General features: G+C 34.7%; 1 protein-coding gene across 2 annotated transcripts in view; it reads right to left on the bottom strand.

Annotated features, from left to right (window-relative positions):
* Positions 1-2,445: 2,445 nt before the first annotated feature.
* Nyap2 (neuronal tyrosine-phosphorylated phosphoinositide-3-kinase adaptor 2) overlaps positions 2,446-17,043 on the bottom strand; it is a 249,634-nt gene continuing 235,036 nt past the window's right edge. For both annotated transcript variants that reach the window (XM_090354917.1, XM_090354918.1), the window contains exon 7: positions 2,446-7,853. In XM_090354917.1, coding sequence (XP_090211043.1) covers positions 7,626-7,853 — 228 coding nt within the window. In that variant the 3' untranslated portion in view covers positions 2,446-7,625. The remainder of the gene's footprint in view (positions 7,854-17,043) is intronic.

The following is a 17,043-nucleotide window of genomic DNA, read 5'->3' as shown; positions in this document are numbered from 1 at the left end:
TGCTGTGTTTAAGGAATCTTTGGAAACTATTTGCCTGAGCACCATTACTCAAAGCAGAATGCATGGAATTATTGCTATCATTTGGGGAAATTTTAGAAGTGTAAAACTAGGAGCTATACTTCTGGTGATTTTAGGAGTGGAAGACCATGAATTTGTTTCAACAGATATTCTGATGACTTGTGTTCCTTGAAGTGTTAAAGAAACTTTGCTTTGGGCCAAAATGTTTTCAACAGGCAGCACATTTAATTCTTATTGGAAGAACCTTATTCACCACTAACATCTAGATCTTAGTCTTAGACATTCTGAGCTTATCAGCTGAGGATGAGGATCAACTTTCCCTTTTGCCTTCTCATCTTACTCTTTGATCTTCCTCTTTTATTTCCCTGAACTCTCAAGAGTTTAAAATATGAAACTGGCACTGAGAGATCTAGAGCAGGAAACCAACTCTGTATTGTATATTGAAAGTTACATCATTTCTCCCAGCAATAACATTTTATACACAAAGAAAAATATAAGTACTCCCCTTTTCATCTTTCTCTTTAGCAAAATTACTTGATGTTTAAAAGTAAATGACTGGAGAAAGAAAGATTTTCATTAAATCAATTCCCTGTGATTGGTCACTATTTGCATATCATAGAATCTGTCTGGAGATGCCAAATTCCAGACTTTACCGAACCAGAATCTCTATGCTAACAAGATCATCATATTTTGAGATACAAAGAAAAAAACACATTGTGTTTATTTTCCAATGTGGTTCCATCTGGAATCCTCTAGGATATGTGGGAACACTGCTGAGGCCTTTATACTTACCTCAGGTTGCTTTCTATACCAGAGTACATTTTGTAATTGTTCACACGATGTTTCTGGACTTCTCTAAAGGAAATTCATTGATTGGTGTGATGCAGAGTTTCTTTTCTAAAATTTTCTTCTAATCTCCTGGTCTGTCACATTGCCTGCTGGCCACACCTGCAAATTAGGGAGAATCCCCCAAAACACTCCTTGTAGTAACAGGATGGACATTGTTCTGTCATCACCTCTGGAGGGTTTTACTAGAGTCTGAGATCACAAAACTGAAATCAGTGAGGGTTTAGATGGGGAGGGAGACAATAATTTAATATATGGTGATGAACCTGACATGTATAGATGTTCAAAGTCTTAACACCAGGGGGATGGTAATTGGTTATTTGTCCACCTATGCAGCAAGTAACATATTGAACATGTAGGTTGCTAGAGGACTGAGGTCAAACAGTGACTCATTTCATATCGGTTCACTTTAAGAAGTAAACATGAGAGAGAACATAGTACATTAAGGACAACAATCACTCATTATATGGCTTTTGTCTCTGTATCCTAGAGGCCCTTTCATTTAGAATCATACTATATGGCCTTATGTATCTAGGTTTTGCTCTATTGCAAATCTCTGCTAGGAGAGCCCAAGGTTTCTACTGATATGACAAATGAGGGAAACCATTGAGCCTATGTTGCTTTGAGTCTGGCTTACTTCACTTAATATGAGTTTTCTAAGTCTTTCCATTGTTATCTGATATATTGGATATATTTGTATTTGGTTACTTGAAACTGGATAGAGAAGGGGGGAAAACAAGATGAGGGGTGGGGGTTGGGGGGAGGGAAATGGGGACCAAGACATGAGAAATGGTATTAATGTATGTGAATTAATGCACCTTCTATCTGGCTAATATAATGTAACCCTTCTACTAATTACAATAAAAATATATGAAAAAGAGAAGTAAACATGAAAATAATTAGTGAAAATTATGCTTTTCTAATTGGTTATCTTGAAATTGAATATTTGTATGAAGATATAAGTGGTTGATAAGTCATTAAGGCATACTATATTCTTATATACATGTATGGATATATAATAAGATCACTGACTTCCTAATTCTTCTCATGTATTTCAGATGCTCAATATACATTATGTATTGCTATCCCAGTAGCATTAAGCATACTGACTCCTTATTTATTTTAATCAAGGTTAATGCTAAAATATGAAAGAATAAATGATTATATTTTTAATAGGATTCCATTAAGTGTCATGCTTATATAAATAGCTTTAGGATTGTTGGATTTTATCCTTTAATATTTCCAGCATACAAAAAAATACACTGAGTTTTTTTTACTAGGATTAAATGGATACAGAAAAAAAGATAAAAGCTTCCTCTTACATGGACTATTTTGAGGGAGATATTAAGTAGGTGTTAAAGACAATTGGGGGTACATAGTTAAGAGTCCAGTATCTCAGTATGAACTAGAACCTACTCTCCATCATACAAGTACCCTGATAGAACCATAGAAGCTGTAAAAGATGCAGATATCTTTTGAAAAAGAGTTCCTTTACATTTGTTTCTTGATGACTATATATATGGAACAACAGTCAATGAGTTTAAACTATTGCTTTTATTATAAGTACACGGGAGCACAAATAAATAAGCACAAAAGTATCATAAAATATTGTCAATGCACTAAAGAAATCAATCTGTTTTCAAACAACATCTGGTTACTTCAGTAGTATCAAAGTACATATATAATTACATGTTACCTAAAAAATCAAGTACAAAAATTAAGAGACATTAAAACATCAATGTTTATATTATTATGTATATAGAAATGGCTAATAACACATGAAGAGAGAAATCTGTTACCTAATGCTTATTTTCGCAACTTTTCAGGCACATACCTGACATTTCTAATGAGTAATGAAAATTCAATATGACATTCAGATTTTCAGATACAGTAAACATGTTATGGTGGAATGAATGTTGAATGGATTTTCTTTAAAAACCCTGTCTTTGAAAAATTAGTGCCATTATTCACTAGAAAACATATTATTTTATAACATTTTTCATAGCTATTTGTTTCAATTGTTTGAAAGAGCAAGAAAGTAAACATATAATTGCTAAATACGTAAACACATTTTTAGTGCAAGATAACAAGACCTGTGACTTTACTGTGCTTTGTCTTTTAATAATCACAGGGCACTTTACACAAATTGCTACACTATGAATGTGAAGGAATTCCAAACAAAAGAAGTGCATACCAAACACTTTCATATATATTATATACAGTATGTGTTTTGTGTGAGGGTGTTTACATGTGTCCATGACGAAGCTTTCAGGGTGAGCAAACCCAGTAATAATCAGAAACAATCAAACATGAGGATCTTCACATATGCTTGGTTGACGTAAATCAAACAATAGTTCTTTAACATTATTTCCCCTTCAATTTGAAACAATGTAATATTTAAAGAGAAATGGAGTTAAACACTTTAATTTTCAATATTGCACAGATTTTGCTAATAGATCCACATATTGTTGAATTCGCTAATTACATATACTGATAATTGATTCAAATATTGAAGGGCTTTAGATCATCCAATCCTCAAGCCATAATATTCAAGTGTTATCATCATGATTTCTGTAGTTAGCAGTGTGTGTACATACGGAGTTTTCATATAAACATATTTTATGCTTAGTCATTAAAATTGACGTCTTTCACTATTTTATATTGATTGTAAACTTAATCCAAAAAAAGGAAAATGCTGTGTTTAATGCTGTAAGAGCTGTCAGACTTAGGGAATTGTTTTTCTTCCTAAAAACAATTGGCTAGGGGCCGGAGTTTGGCCCAGTGGTATAATGCCTATCTAGTATGCACAAAGACTTGGGTTTGATTCTTCGATACCACATGCAAAGAAAAAAGCCGGAAACGGTGCTGTGGCTCAGGTAGTAGAGATCTAGCCTTGAGAAAGCCCAACCAAGGACAGTGCTCAGGCCCTGATCCTAAGCCCAGGACTGGCAAAAAAAAAAAAATTGGCTATATTTTGAATGGAGTAGTGATTGCATAATTTAGCTCCTTGAAGACAAGAACTACACATCAATGTTTCATTTCAAATTCATTAGAAATTTTGTTAAATGACTGATACACTAGTTGTTCAGTGATGAACTATTAAAGAAAGGATAGGTTGGGAACTCTTTGTCCACTTTCTACAGTCAGTAATCCAGTCTCCCCTACTAGGAAAGATGCAGTGAGAAAACCATATATAATATGTGCACCATATTAATTGTATTTCCATTTAAATTTAGGTCAGAATTAATAATAAACTGCTAGTCTATTCTAATTATGCTATTGGCAACTGTGAATTATCTCATCTCAGATTATTTACTGCTTAAGAGGGATTCTTTTCTTATTTCACATGTATTCTTAGTTGATTTATAAGCACTGCTTTAGGAAACTCTAACATGTAAGTGATGTAGGAATTATATTTATAGGTGAACTCTTCTGGTGTCCTGATTTATTCATTAGAACAATAATCCAATAGAGTAACCTGGTTTTATTAATTTTGTCTGAAACTTGTTAAAAGTTGTCAAGCTGAATTCTGTGTGTAGGCAAGAATTAATCCTACACAAAAAAAGTGGTGAGAGAAAATTTTCATAACTTTTTTTTTCTAGAGACAGTCAAAAAAACCTTTATCACTATTTTGAAAAGTGAAATGGTATCCAGTTGTAGCCCAATAATCTCTCTGTATTAGAATTAGTCCTCATTAAATTACAATTATAATTACAGAATGTTTTGTTGCATGCTTCCAGTTATTTTAATTGGATGATGCAAATCCATTGCTTCTTCTACTTAACAGGGTAGAAATTCTGTGTCTAGATCAAGTCCAACTATAATGCCTCAGATGATGCTGCCTTCTGAGGCATTGGAGAAAATGTGGTATCTCATTCTTCCATAATACCCAAATAAATTTGTTTCTTCTCTGCTAAGAAGTATAAAAGTTGTGCTGACAGCCAGTAAAGCTCTGTTTCTAGAAGTTTTGCTCTGAAAAGACCATTTTAATAGGTATGTGCTCTTTTGACCAGATAACCATGTCACTGTATGATTTGTTCTTTGGCACTGTTGGAAATATGAGCTTTATGTCCTGACTAAATTCATACATCGTACATCATAGTGTCCTGATTTATTACTGACAGAGAGACAACTAAAGTTCCTTATTCTCCAGATAGGGAAATACTACAAAAAAGAGGATAGTGACTATTGCCAAAGTGGACAATTTTATAATAGACAGGCACAGAGTAACAGTTCCCAAATCATATCTAAGAGCAGCCACCTGTTCGGGTATGATAAATATTTCCTTTGTAGGAAAACATTTGCAGGAACAAATGAAAATGGTTGCTAAAGGTCAAGCTTTTTGATCCATTACTACCTCAAAATATAGTACACCTGCAAAAAAAGAAACACAATAAGTAATTGCATGAACTGTGGCAGTCACAAAATAAGAAGTAAGAATTCAACATGCCATTTCAGTGCCTCTGTTTCCTCCTAGAAAAGTGGCCAGGATGAAAACTTAATTTCTGCCTACTTCAGAGACAAGTAAGGAAGATAGCATCTGAGAAACACACTTGTTACTTAGGTGACATATAGAGATGTGACCAAAATATGAATTTCTAGAGAGGGCTGTCATTACCCCCTGCTGAGCCTGCAGACAAATCTTGGTAACAAGATCATAAAGATGTAGAGAATCCATGACTTGTGTTCGATTGACTGGCTTGAGTTTATCTGGTCATGGTAGCTTCAATAAGGAAAACACCATTTATTTTAAATAAGATTTGATCTTAGAATGCTTTCATGTCTCCATTATGCTCCATTGATTGTTGTGTTTGAAATGTTATCACTTGCTGGTGAATTAGGGCAATAGAAGTGACTTAATTTACTTAAGATCCCTCTGTGGTCTCCTGTGTTTTAGACTTCTGCTTTTTCACCAACTTGTTATACAAGCAAGTTCTAAAACATCAGTAAGCAATTTTGTGTAAATTCTTCCACTGTGTATTCACTCACACATACACACCACATACCACACACCACACACACACACACACACACACACACACACACACACACACACGTACACATGCTCCCACTTATCTTTTCCTTATTTTTTTCAGAATTACAACTGGACATCAAAATATACATCAATTATAAAACATTAAAAAATTACATTATAACATTTTAAAGGCTCTTGAAAGGAACTATTATCGATAAAGCATTGCTAAGTTCTTTTTTATTAATATAGATTACAAAAATTCCCTAACTCCTGTAATATTTGGTTTTATTGAGCAGCAGAGAACTATTGCTGTCAATACCCTTACAAGGACAACTACTATGACAAGAACTTCAATCACACACGTTGTCTCTCAGAAATATAATACTAAATCCATTATTAATGAAGAACCACATACTGTCAGTTTTAGGAAGCATAAATAGTCATTTCAATATACAAAATATATGTGATAGTTTCCTTTTCATTTATCCGTGGCAATCTTTATATTCAACTACCAAGTTACTTTTTAAAAGATATATAGGATTCTTTAAAAACTTAAATTTCACCACCACATAAAGTTAATTCCACCCTCTTCCATCTATCCCCTGCATTTCCTGTTTCTTCCTTAAAACAATATAAAATAAAGAAATGGTCATAATTCTTTGGTCATGGTGTCATAATTAGTAAGAATGGATGGGATGGTCATACACAGAAGATTATGACCCCAAAATATCATGTGTAGCTCGATGAAAATGAATGATCAATAAGATTCCATCACATGGACTGCACATTGTGAGAAAAACTGGCATGTAGTCTACTGAGATATGCAAGCTGGTCTAGTTGAAGGTTGATTTGTCATTTTTTAAGGAAAAAAATTCATACACATGAAATGTTTCTGGGAACAAATCAAACATGATGGTGGTGGCTGCCATGCCATGGGTCTCACGTTTGTGAAGCAGTCACACTCTTGGAGCTTCTGATTCCTTATTCTTCCCTTTGTCACAGTGAACCCTGGTCTCCTCCAATCAGGTCCGTGATACAAGGACACACCTCCCCAAGTCATTTCTAAAAGAAATGGGCTGGGCTGAGCAGTCCAACACCCTACTGGTTCTCCCTCTCTGGTCTCAGACTAACCATGATTAAGTATAAACATGAAGCTATTGAAGACAAATTCTTACAAATCCTCTGTAGCAAAAATATTGGTGTGGATGCAAGAGCATCCAAAGAAATGTTACGCTTGCATTCATTTCCTGGCAAATCCTTGAAAACTTAGAAAATACAGCAGAATCTTTTAAATGATATTTAACTTACAATGCTAGCACCAGATCATATCATATGTGGCTGAATATGAACTCTTGTACAGGTACCAAATGTGGTCAGAAAGAAACAAACAAAACTACAACAAGAAAAAAACCATTTTAAATCCAAAAAGTAACAATAAAAGGCATCCAAGGATTACATATAAAAGAGATAACATATTGGCTGTATCGTAAACACTTGATATTTCTAGAACTTAAATACGTAAAAGTATGTATTATGTCAGTTACCCACTCATAAACTCATAAAATATGTACAAAGTTAATATCTTCTGGATTCAAAATAATCCGAGATAGATAGTTTACCCTCGTGGCAAGAACATACACGTTGTCTTGAAGTGCTGCAGGAAGGTCAGTTTCCTGCAGCTTTCTACTCTGGCAGAGAAAATACGTCACAATGAATTACCATTGGATGGACTCAGCTTCCTACTTCGTCTTGGGCAATGAGGAGCTGGAAGCCATGCTGTGTGTACTCATATGGCCGTATCCCAGAACACCGTGTGCTGTTTAGAATATGGTGGAGGGCTGCACTTCTTGGCACCTGCATTCTTCTTCCAGCTGGGCAGGATAGGCATGCTTTCCTGTTTGCAAAGGCCCTTTTCCGTTTTCTGTCTAGCCTTTATTTCCTGGCACAAGCAACGCTTTTTCTCAATCATCTCAAGCATTGTATGGTCTCCATGAAACCACGGCATGCATGCCACCTAGCAGAAAAGAAAGAGTGAATACAGAAGGGAAAAAATGGAACAAAAGTGTATGTTTGCACTCCTACTACTCATTTAGAAGTCAGCTACTTCACTTACTTTGGACTTTCCTAGAATGTACTGAGAAACAGTAATTCTTACAAAGCAAAACTGAGAGCATAAAAACTCTAATTAAACTTTGTAGTTAATGAATGTCTTTGATAAGCCTTTGAGAGTAAACCCATCTGATTATAAAATCTACAATGTGAAAACAAAAATGTTTGTCTTTGTAAATAGCTTATCAAATAGTCACCCTTTATTTTCATGTTAGTCAACCAATTGGTCTTAATATGTCTCCATTCCATTTCTTTCAGTGTGGACTCACATCGATGTGGAAGCTTGTATTTAATCATTTGAACAAATTTGCTCTATGAGTTAAAGGTTTACAATCGTTCACATGAAGTCACAAATTTGGATGTGACAAATTTTTAAGATGGACAGTCAAAGCAAATATTTATTAAATTCTCACTCTATAATGAGCCTCATTGTAAGCAGTTTGCAAAGTTTAACTTGTTACAACAGTGATGCTCAAAAAAAAAGATAGAGCATTGCCCATGGTGATAGATAAAAGATTTAAGGAAATTTTATAATTTCTACAAATACATAGAGACAACAAACAACAGAGTCAATATTTAAGCATGAACTGATTTGTAATATTTTCTCTTGATGCAAATAACTGGGATAGACTGGAAAGACAAATGAATCCAAACACTTGTAACAGACAGACAAGGAAACTAAGACGCCAACAAGCTATCTCACTTCAAGACAAACAGGGAGGTTTTGATAAGTAGAGTTATTTTGATTCTGAGACATTTTAGCTAACCATCAAGATCAAAAGCTAGGAAGCATTAATTAACATCCTAGATGTGTCAAATTTCCATTTTCACTCAAATTCTTTGTCTCATTTTCATAAAGGATTTAATTGATAATACCTTGCATTTAACAGTTCATATGAGATTGAAATGGGCTAGTGTAAGTCAGCTCATTTCAAAATAAGAAAAACACTGTCCAACAACACTGTTCTAATACTGAAAAACATCTATACTCTGCCAGATATGTGCAAAGAGCTACATCCAGTGGTGATTAATCCTCTCAGATGCACTTAGAATTACGAGTTACCTCCCCAGTAAAAGTAGAAAAACATGTTTCAAGAAAAAGTACATGCCATTCACAGGAAACAAGTGATGCTGGGTCCCTCTGACTCTCAAATCAGACAACCTTTTCACTACAGCCCACTCTGTCTTCTGAATTTCACTCTGAAATTGTAGTACTATTTATTTTTACATGCATTGCTATTCATTTTATTTTATTTTTTGTCAGTCCTGGGCTTTGAACTCAGGGCCTGAGCACTGTCATTGGGCTTTCTCAAGGCTAGAGCTCTTCACTTGAGCCACAGCACCACTTCTGGCTTTTTCTATGTGTGTGGTACCGAGGAATCAAACCTGGGTCTTTGTGCATGCTAGGCAAGCACTCTACCACTAGGCCAAACTCCCGGCTTTGCATTGCTATTTCTATATTCTATGCAAATCCACATATATGTATGATTCTTACCCTTGATCATATTTAATTTGTATTTGGTTATGGTATCAAAACATAAGATCTTGGACAACTAACTTGTACATGCTTCACTTGTACAAAATACCTTAAAAATGGGCAGTTTATAGATAGGTGCCTTGTTATGTGATCTAGTCCCTATCTTAAGACCTTGGCTCAGGATGTTCATATTTTCAATAAAATTTCAGCTGTTTGTTGAAGTAATCCATTGAGCAGATTTGGGTCACAAAAGGAGAGCACCAGCTGCTTAGCCGTATTTCCAAAGGCTTACGATATTTTATAACATAATAATCAATGCAATAAAAATACATTAACTCTCTTTTGGTAGGAATATAAGCAAAATTTATTGAGTGACCGTAAACTCTCATAATGCACTTTATAACACATAATCCCCACAAGGAAGTCCTTATTCTCGTTTATCTCAGGAGAGCAAACATAGAGAACAGAGTGAAGGCTCTTAGCAAAAGTTGTCTGAATTTTCTGAATTGAGCAGATTTAGTCGATACTGTAAAAAGCCCTCCAGTTTGCTTCTAAGGCTTTTGCTTTTTACACAACTCATTTTAGTTGGGAAATCTCCAATCTTCTTTAGGGCATAAACATTTCTTATAGATTTATTTGCACATTTGCTTTTGATTTACTTGTCTACATAAACATTGAATCATTTATTACCTAATTTTCCTTGATGTATTTATGATGTGAACCAGTATGTCCAACTACAAAAGTTGTTCAGGAATGTTTCAACAGCAGTCACTAGTATCAGCAATGTATTTGGCAGTGGCCATAACATTTTCTTGTATTATCTAAGATTAACTTGTGTTATATAGAAAGTAAGAAATGTGTGTCCTAGGTCTATGTGCTAATTGATTATAAATTAATGAATTATTTTTAACTTAAAAATAGAGGCAAAAGAACAAAGGATATGCATGCTTCTCACATTTTTCTTTTAAAACAGTTTTATGTCCATTTGATGGATAAAATGCTTTGTAACCTCACTAGAAAATCATCATCTTTTATTTGGACTAATTGCAGGTTAACTCTCTCATTTCAGTTCCCAGATGCATCATCAATAACAAGGCATTGCCCAATACATGAAATCCCACGAGAATACATTTCCCAGTGCACAAAAGAGCACTAGATAATGGGAGATAGTTGAAGTACAGACTGTTGGAAGGTTGCCAATTAAACTTTTAGAAAGAATTGAATATATTCACTAAAATGTGGAACATACAATATTTTCATATTATGTCTGCCGGTTTTTTTCCTTATGGAATTATCCAAGTAAATTATTTCTACATAAATGTAAAATGAATAAATAAATACAGAACGTGGTTCATTCATGAAAAGATAAATCTACTTGCATATATAGTCTAAAGAGGATATGTTTGGGTGTAGATCTTTTTTTTTAGTGCTCAAATTGGAATTCAGTGTTACTACTATGTTAATATGTGTGCTCCAATCTCCCCAAAATGTGACTTAATATTATTTTCAGGCTGATATGGAGACATCATGTGTTCATTCAATGTGTTCATTCAATATTTTGGCAATTATATGTAGTGTGTTAAAACACCTTCCATAAAGATTTCATCATTTTTCTTATTTCTATTTTATTAGAAGATTCTCCATACCTCACTCAATGAAAAAGTCCATTCCATCTTCCCCAATAGTTAAAATAAATTTGATGATAAACTATTACAAGGAATTTTAAACAAACTAGGACATATATTCTTCTAGTTCTCTTATCAAGTGATTTGTTATTAAGTAGTCCAGATGCTATATACTACAAATTGAAAACTCATTATAAAACATTTATTCAGTTATCATGAATACATATCTCTTGGATAAGATTTTTCTAGTAGCATGATTCATCAGACACAACTGAATTGAATAGTAAGTTCATGGAAATAAAATCAAATGAAGGAGTTGGATCATATGTCTCCATGTCTGTGTGCCCCACAGTCACTCCCAGTCAGTACATACAGAAAAGGAGGGAACAGGCTTACAGAGGAGAATCCTCTAGGACCTGATCCAGTGTAGTCTTTTAAGTCAATAGCAATAAGAGACCTTCTGTATTCAGATTATCCTGTTTCACAATAAATTACTGTTTTCCTGTACAGATTTACTCTCAACAAAAAGGAAGTGGGGGCCGGAAGTTTGGCCTAGAGTGCTTGTCTAGCATGCACAAAGGCTCAGGTTCGATTCCTTGGTATCACAAACATAGAAAACAGCAGGAAGTGGAGCTGAGGCTCAAGTGGTAGAGCTCTAGCCTTGAGAAAGTCCAAGGACAGTGATCAGGCTCTGAGTTCAAGCCCAGGACTGGCAAAAAAAAAAAAAGAAGAAGTGGAAGTTGCAAATGATCTCTGGACTTCCTTTTGAATTCACAGCAAGATTTTTAGTAGGAGAAGAATTGTGATCATGAAAAAAAAGACAGTCGATGAAAAGGCAAGAAGGTATCATTCCAAACTGTCTTCTTCATGGAAGGAGCAAGAGACCTAGACTCATGTCCTACCTAGCCTTCCAGGCCCTGAGTTCAGCTATCTGTTGTTGCTACTGATCAAATTCTTCCTCTCCCAAATGAGTGGGTAAAGATGCTGATTTTTATTCATGACACATAGTGGAAATAATAGACTTGCATGTAAGCTCTATGATTTTTAATACATAATTTCAAAATGGTAATGATAAGCAAGGGTTAGCCACTATCAGCCTCTTTCCAGATAAAACCAACCGCCTATCTTGTATAGCTGATAAGCAAGATAGTTTGTGATGTTTTTTGGACAATTCAAAAAATCGAATGGAAAACAGTTGATAACAGACACACAAAAATTGTATGAAATCTAAATGGCAGTGTATATAAATAAAAATTTGTTGGCACACAAACATGCTTATTTGTTGGCATACTGTCTATGATCTGGAGGTCAGGAGTTGAGATAGAAATCTTGAGAGTCACAAAGCCTAAAATCTTTATAATCTGGTACTTTACAGAAAAAGGAAAGAATAATATGAGGACTCTGAGATACCATGAGACATAAAAATTCCACTACCTGAGCTGGTCATACAGGTGCATGCCTACAACCCTAGTTACACAGACATGAAATCTGGAGAAAGAGGGACAAGATCAACCCAGGTAAAAGTACACAGAGACCCTATCTGACAAACAATTGCAAAGCAGAATTACTAGAGACCAGTATTCTGCTTGAGTTGTAGAATATTAGCCTTGAAAATGTGAGGCCTAGTACAGAAAAATATTGTAACTCATTATTAGGATGGATGTAATATCTAAAGTTGAAGTATATTGCATGCGAAGTCCATAAATACCGGAAAATTTCTTGCATTTTTAGTAGCCCAAGTTAACGGTGAACTTTGTAATATTATCATTTTTATGTACATGTTCTGGTAGTGGGGCTTGAATGCCGGGCCTTGTTCTCTCAGCATGGCTGGTGCTGTAACCATTTAAGGCAGGCCTCTGCTTTCAACTTTTTGCTGACTAATGATAAAAGTGGCACAGTTTGATCTACCTGGACTGATTTCAAACCACAATCCTGTAACCTAGTATTGCATCATCATCCTCATCATCATCATCATCATCATCATCATCACCATCATATTGTATGTGTTAGTCCTTGAAATCAGAACCTGAGCACTGTTCCTGAGCTTTCTTGCTCAAATGCTAATGCTTCTATTAGTTGAGACACAGCTCCACTTCTGGCTTTTTGATGGTTAATTGAGGAATTATATGGACTTTCTATCCAAGGCTGGCAGTAATTGAACTACAACCCACACATCTCAGCCTCCTGAGTAGCTAGGATTACAGGTGTGAGCCACCAGCTACCAGCTTAAAAACACTATTTTGTGTGGAGGAATTAAAAAAGAAAACTTGTAAACTTGTAAACCTATTTTTATCATCATACATGGTTATTTAATCAAAGTCTTGCTGTTTTGGCCTCATACTTTCTGAAATATGCATTCAACTAAGCAATTGGTCATTTGACTCTTTAAATAAATGTCTATTAGAATCCTTTAGCAGAATATGGAAAAGGAATAATGTCATTTCTGGCACTATAAAATATCTATAAAAACAAAATTAAGGGGGCCGGGAGTTTGGCCTAGTGGTAGACTGCTTGCCTAGCATGCATGAAGACCCGGGTTCGATTCCTCGGTACCACATACATAGAAAAAAGCCGGAAGTGGTGCTGAGGCTCAAGTGCTAGAGCTCTAGCCTTGAGAAAGTCCAAGGACAGTGCTCAGGCCCTGAACTCAAGCTCAGGACTGGCAAAAAAAAAATTAAGAACATTGATTCACACGAATTTATAATATTTTTCTATACATGTTATATAAAGGTTGACCTATTAGGTAGACTGTAAATTATGAGAACCAGATTACTTTAGAGGTATTAGTTGGGCATAGTGACACTATATTTTGAAACTCCATCCTTAAGAAAAAAAGTAGAGTATTGGAGCCAAAGGTATATAATCTGATTGATATTCTCCAGATAAGATATTTCATACTAGTCCAATCTCTTTTTAAACTACCCTTAATAGTTTCTTAGTTTCCTGGGATGTGTACAGCACTCAAATGATTCTATCTGAAAACTTTGTCTTGAAATGTTCTCTCCAAATTCTAGTGAGTTATATTTCTTGTGTCTTTTTCTTTCCTATAATTTGAAACAAAGTTATCAACTTCTCAAAGTATAGATGGGAATGTAACTCCAAAATAATTATTGGAATTGGTCTAGGGAAGGAAGAGTTTTATATTGCCTGATTGTAAATACTCATTCAAATATTCACCTATAAAATTGCTTAGTTCTCAAAACATGTGATATTCTCCTCAGAGTGAAGAAAAAAAGGTTTTCTTTGAATGTCTACAGCTAGCTCTGTTTCTGTTATATAATAATTTACATTTTAGAAGTATTTAAAGTTGGCTCAACATCACAATAGTTTTACTCTGTGTTTAAAAGATACAATCAAGGCTGGGTACTGATACCTCTAATTCGAGCTACTCAGGACACAGACATCTGAGGACTGAGGTTTGAAGTCAGTCCAGGTAAAAGAGTCTGTGTAATTTTTAACTTCAATAAACCAAAATGCCAGAAATGGAGCTGTGGATCAAGAAGTAGAGCACCAGTTTTGAGCAAAACAAACCTGGAGGGACAGCTCCCAGGCCCCGAGTTCAAAAACCAGTATCAGCACCAAAAATAAATTAAATAAAACACAATCTAACAAGCGGTTTTTCAGTTATTTCTAAGCACAACTTTATATTAATGCAAGCAGAGAAAAATTTCAATATCATTGGCTTGAATTTGATCCTGAGCCTCTAATTTTTTTTGATGATGTCCAACATATAAGAGCTTTCTCTTTTGTGTTTTAGAAAAGCAAGAATCAAACATTTTACAGAAAGATGAATCTAACCTTTCAGTTTCCTGGGGTTGTTCACTTGAGATTTTTTTAAAAATTTCAACTTTAATTCTGATCTACCTACTGTATGTTTCTTTAATTATTCCCCTATAATTTTCTTTCATTTATCATCATGTTGACTCAGAATATGAATTTTATGAGAGAATTAGGCAAGTCTTCACCTGAGGAGTGTACTGGAATTTCTGTAGTTTTTCCCATGTCTAAGATTAGATTTGATATATGGACATGTTGACAAAATGAAAGCTGCTTTCCAGTGGAAAAAAAAATCAAAGGTCTGAATTACCTTCTACCTAGTGGTAGACTGCTTGCCTAGCATGTAGGAAGACACAGGTTCAATTCTTCGGTACCACATATATAGAAAAAAAAAGCCAGAAATGGCTTGAGCTGTGGCTCCAGTGGAAGAGTAAAAAGCCTAAGGACAGTGCTCAGGCCCTGAGTTCAAGCCCCAGGACTGGTAAAAAAAATATATATATATAATATATACATAATATATATTATATATACAAGATTATATAAGTGTGTATATATACATATATATATATATAAATCTCCTAGGATTTATAAATCACAGAAGGCACCTAACCTGGAAGTCACTCTCAACTCCATACGTGTCATTCATTACGTGTTGTTCTATAGCCAAGAACAACAGGCTCTGGGGCTCATTAGTGACCCTTTGGCTTATGTTGAATGAAAACCCAAGGTTCTATAAGCCTTCACCTGGCTCTAGGTTTGGATGATGTCAGGCAAAGACAGCCATGGTTTTGTCAGGTTTCCCTGGGCACTCTTATGAAGAGAGAGTCAAATGGATTATGGGATGAAAGATCATAAAAAGTTTTCTCCAGTCAAGAAAAAAAAAATAAAGTCACCCATTTCCACTCTGTTCATTCATACCAAGGTTAGCACATAAATAATAAATAGAAATTTGGGAAAAAGAATTAGACAGATCATTTTTGAGCTATTTATTGCAAATATATTTCACTCATGCATTTATGCATGTACATGTATGTATATTTACACATATGTATAGCTATCACACACTTGTGACTCATTGTGGCCTACTTTTTCTCATAAGGATGGAGTTGCAAAATGATGTGTCACCATGCCCAACTAATTGCTCTAAAGTAATACTAGAACCTGGTTCTCATAATTTACAGTCTACCTAATGAGTCAATTAGTTATGTTTTTTGAAAACTAAAATTACAAGAACATTACAGAAGAACCTGTGTGTTTACAGAATCACCTAAGAAAATATAGTGAAAAAGTTACTATGTTCCATAGATAGAGATCCTTGATTTAGGTAAAGTTATGTGCACCAAATGTTATTCAATAATTTTGGAAAAGTTCTAGAACAAGTTGGAAAATTATATTCACATTTGGTCATGCGACTTCAGAGTGGAAGTTTGTTACCATCTAAATAATAGTTATGACAACATCAATAATAGAGCAGTGCTGCTAATCCTGATTTATTTCATATAACCATATTTCAGGCGCTCTTTGGTCACAAGGCATGAAACAATTTTTTAAGCTTAATAACTCTTATAAATGCTTTATTGCTATTTTTAGATAATAAAGTAAGAGTTAAAATTGTCACAAGACTGATGTAACATAATATGTCTATTATAAGGCAAAGTTAGGATGAGAATTTACAGCACTAAGTTTACAAATGCTAAAATTTTATCACACTAAATTCACTATCAGTTATTAAAGTCTATGAGTTATTAAAGTTGTCGATACTGGCAAAACTCTCACACATACAAAAAACGATACAGAAATTAGATTAAGTAAAAATCAGTAAAATCTATAGGATTTAAGACCTATCAGAACTTTGAAGAAGAGACAAAACTTTGTGGCTTTATTTTAAAGTTTCTTAATTGTCACTGCTCTCATATTTTCAGTTTAGCAAGGTACTGTGCGCCTGAACTACTGTACTTCATTGGGGCAAAGTACTGCGCTGTCCTGTGCAAGATGGTAAATCTCACTGGCACCTAGCTCATGAGAGAAAGTTTGCTCACAAAGAAATTCATTTTATGTTACCTAAGTATAGCTCCTTTTCAACTCATTTCCAATATACTTACTCACTGGCAGTACCTCTAAGTACTCAGGTATTGAAAAGGAAGACGCTCTGAAAGTGGTTTTCTTATGCTCCACTTCACTCATTTCAACGACCCCTTTCTCCCAGTCTCATGGTG

This window comes from Megascapheus bottae, chromosome 21 (genome assembly GCF_031878675.1).
Source record: "Megascapheus bottae isolate mThoBot1 chromosome 21, mThoBot2.hap1, whole genome shotgun sequence".
In the NCBI taxonomy this organism is placed as follows: Eukaryota; Metazoa; Chordata; class Mammalia; order Rodentia; family Geomyidae; genus Megascapheus; species Megascapheus bottae.
Note: the sequence above shows the minus strand (reverse complement) of the source record. Positions and strands in the feature narration are given on the sequence as shown.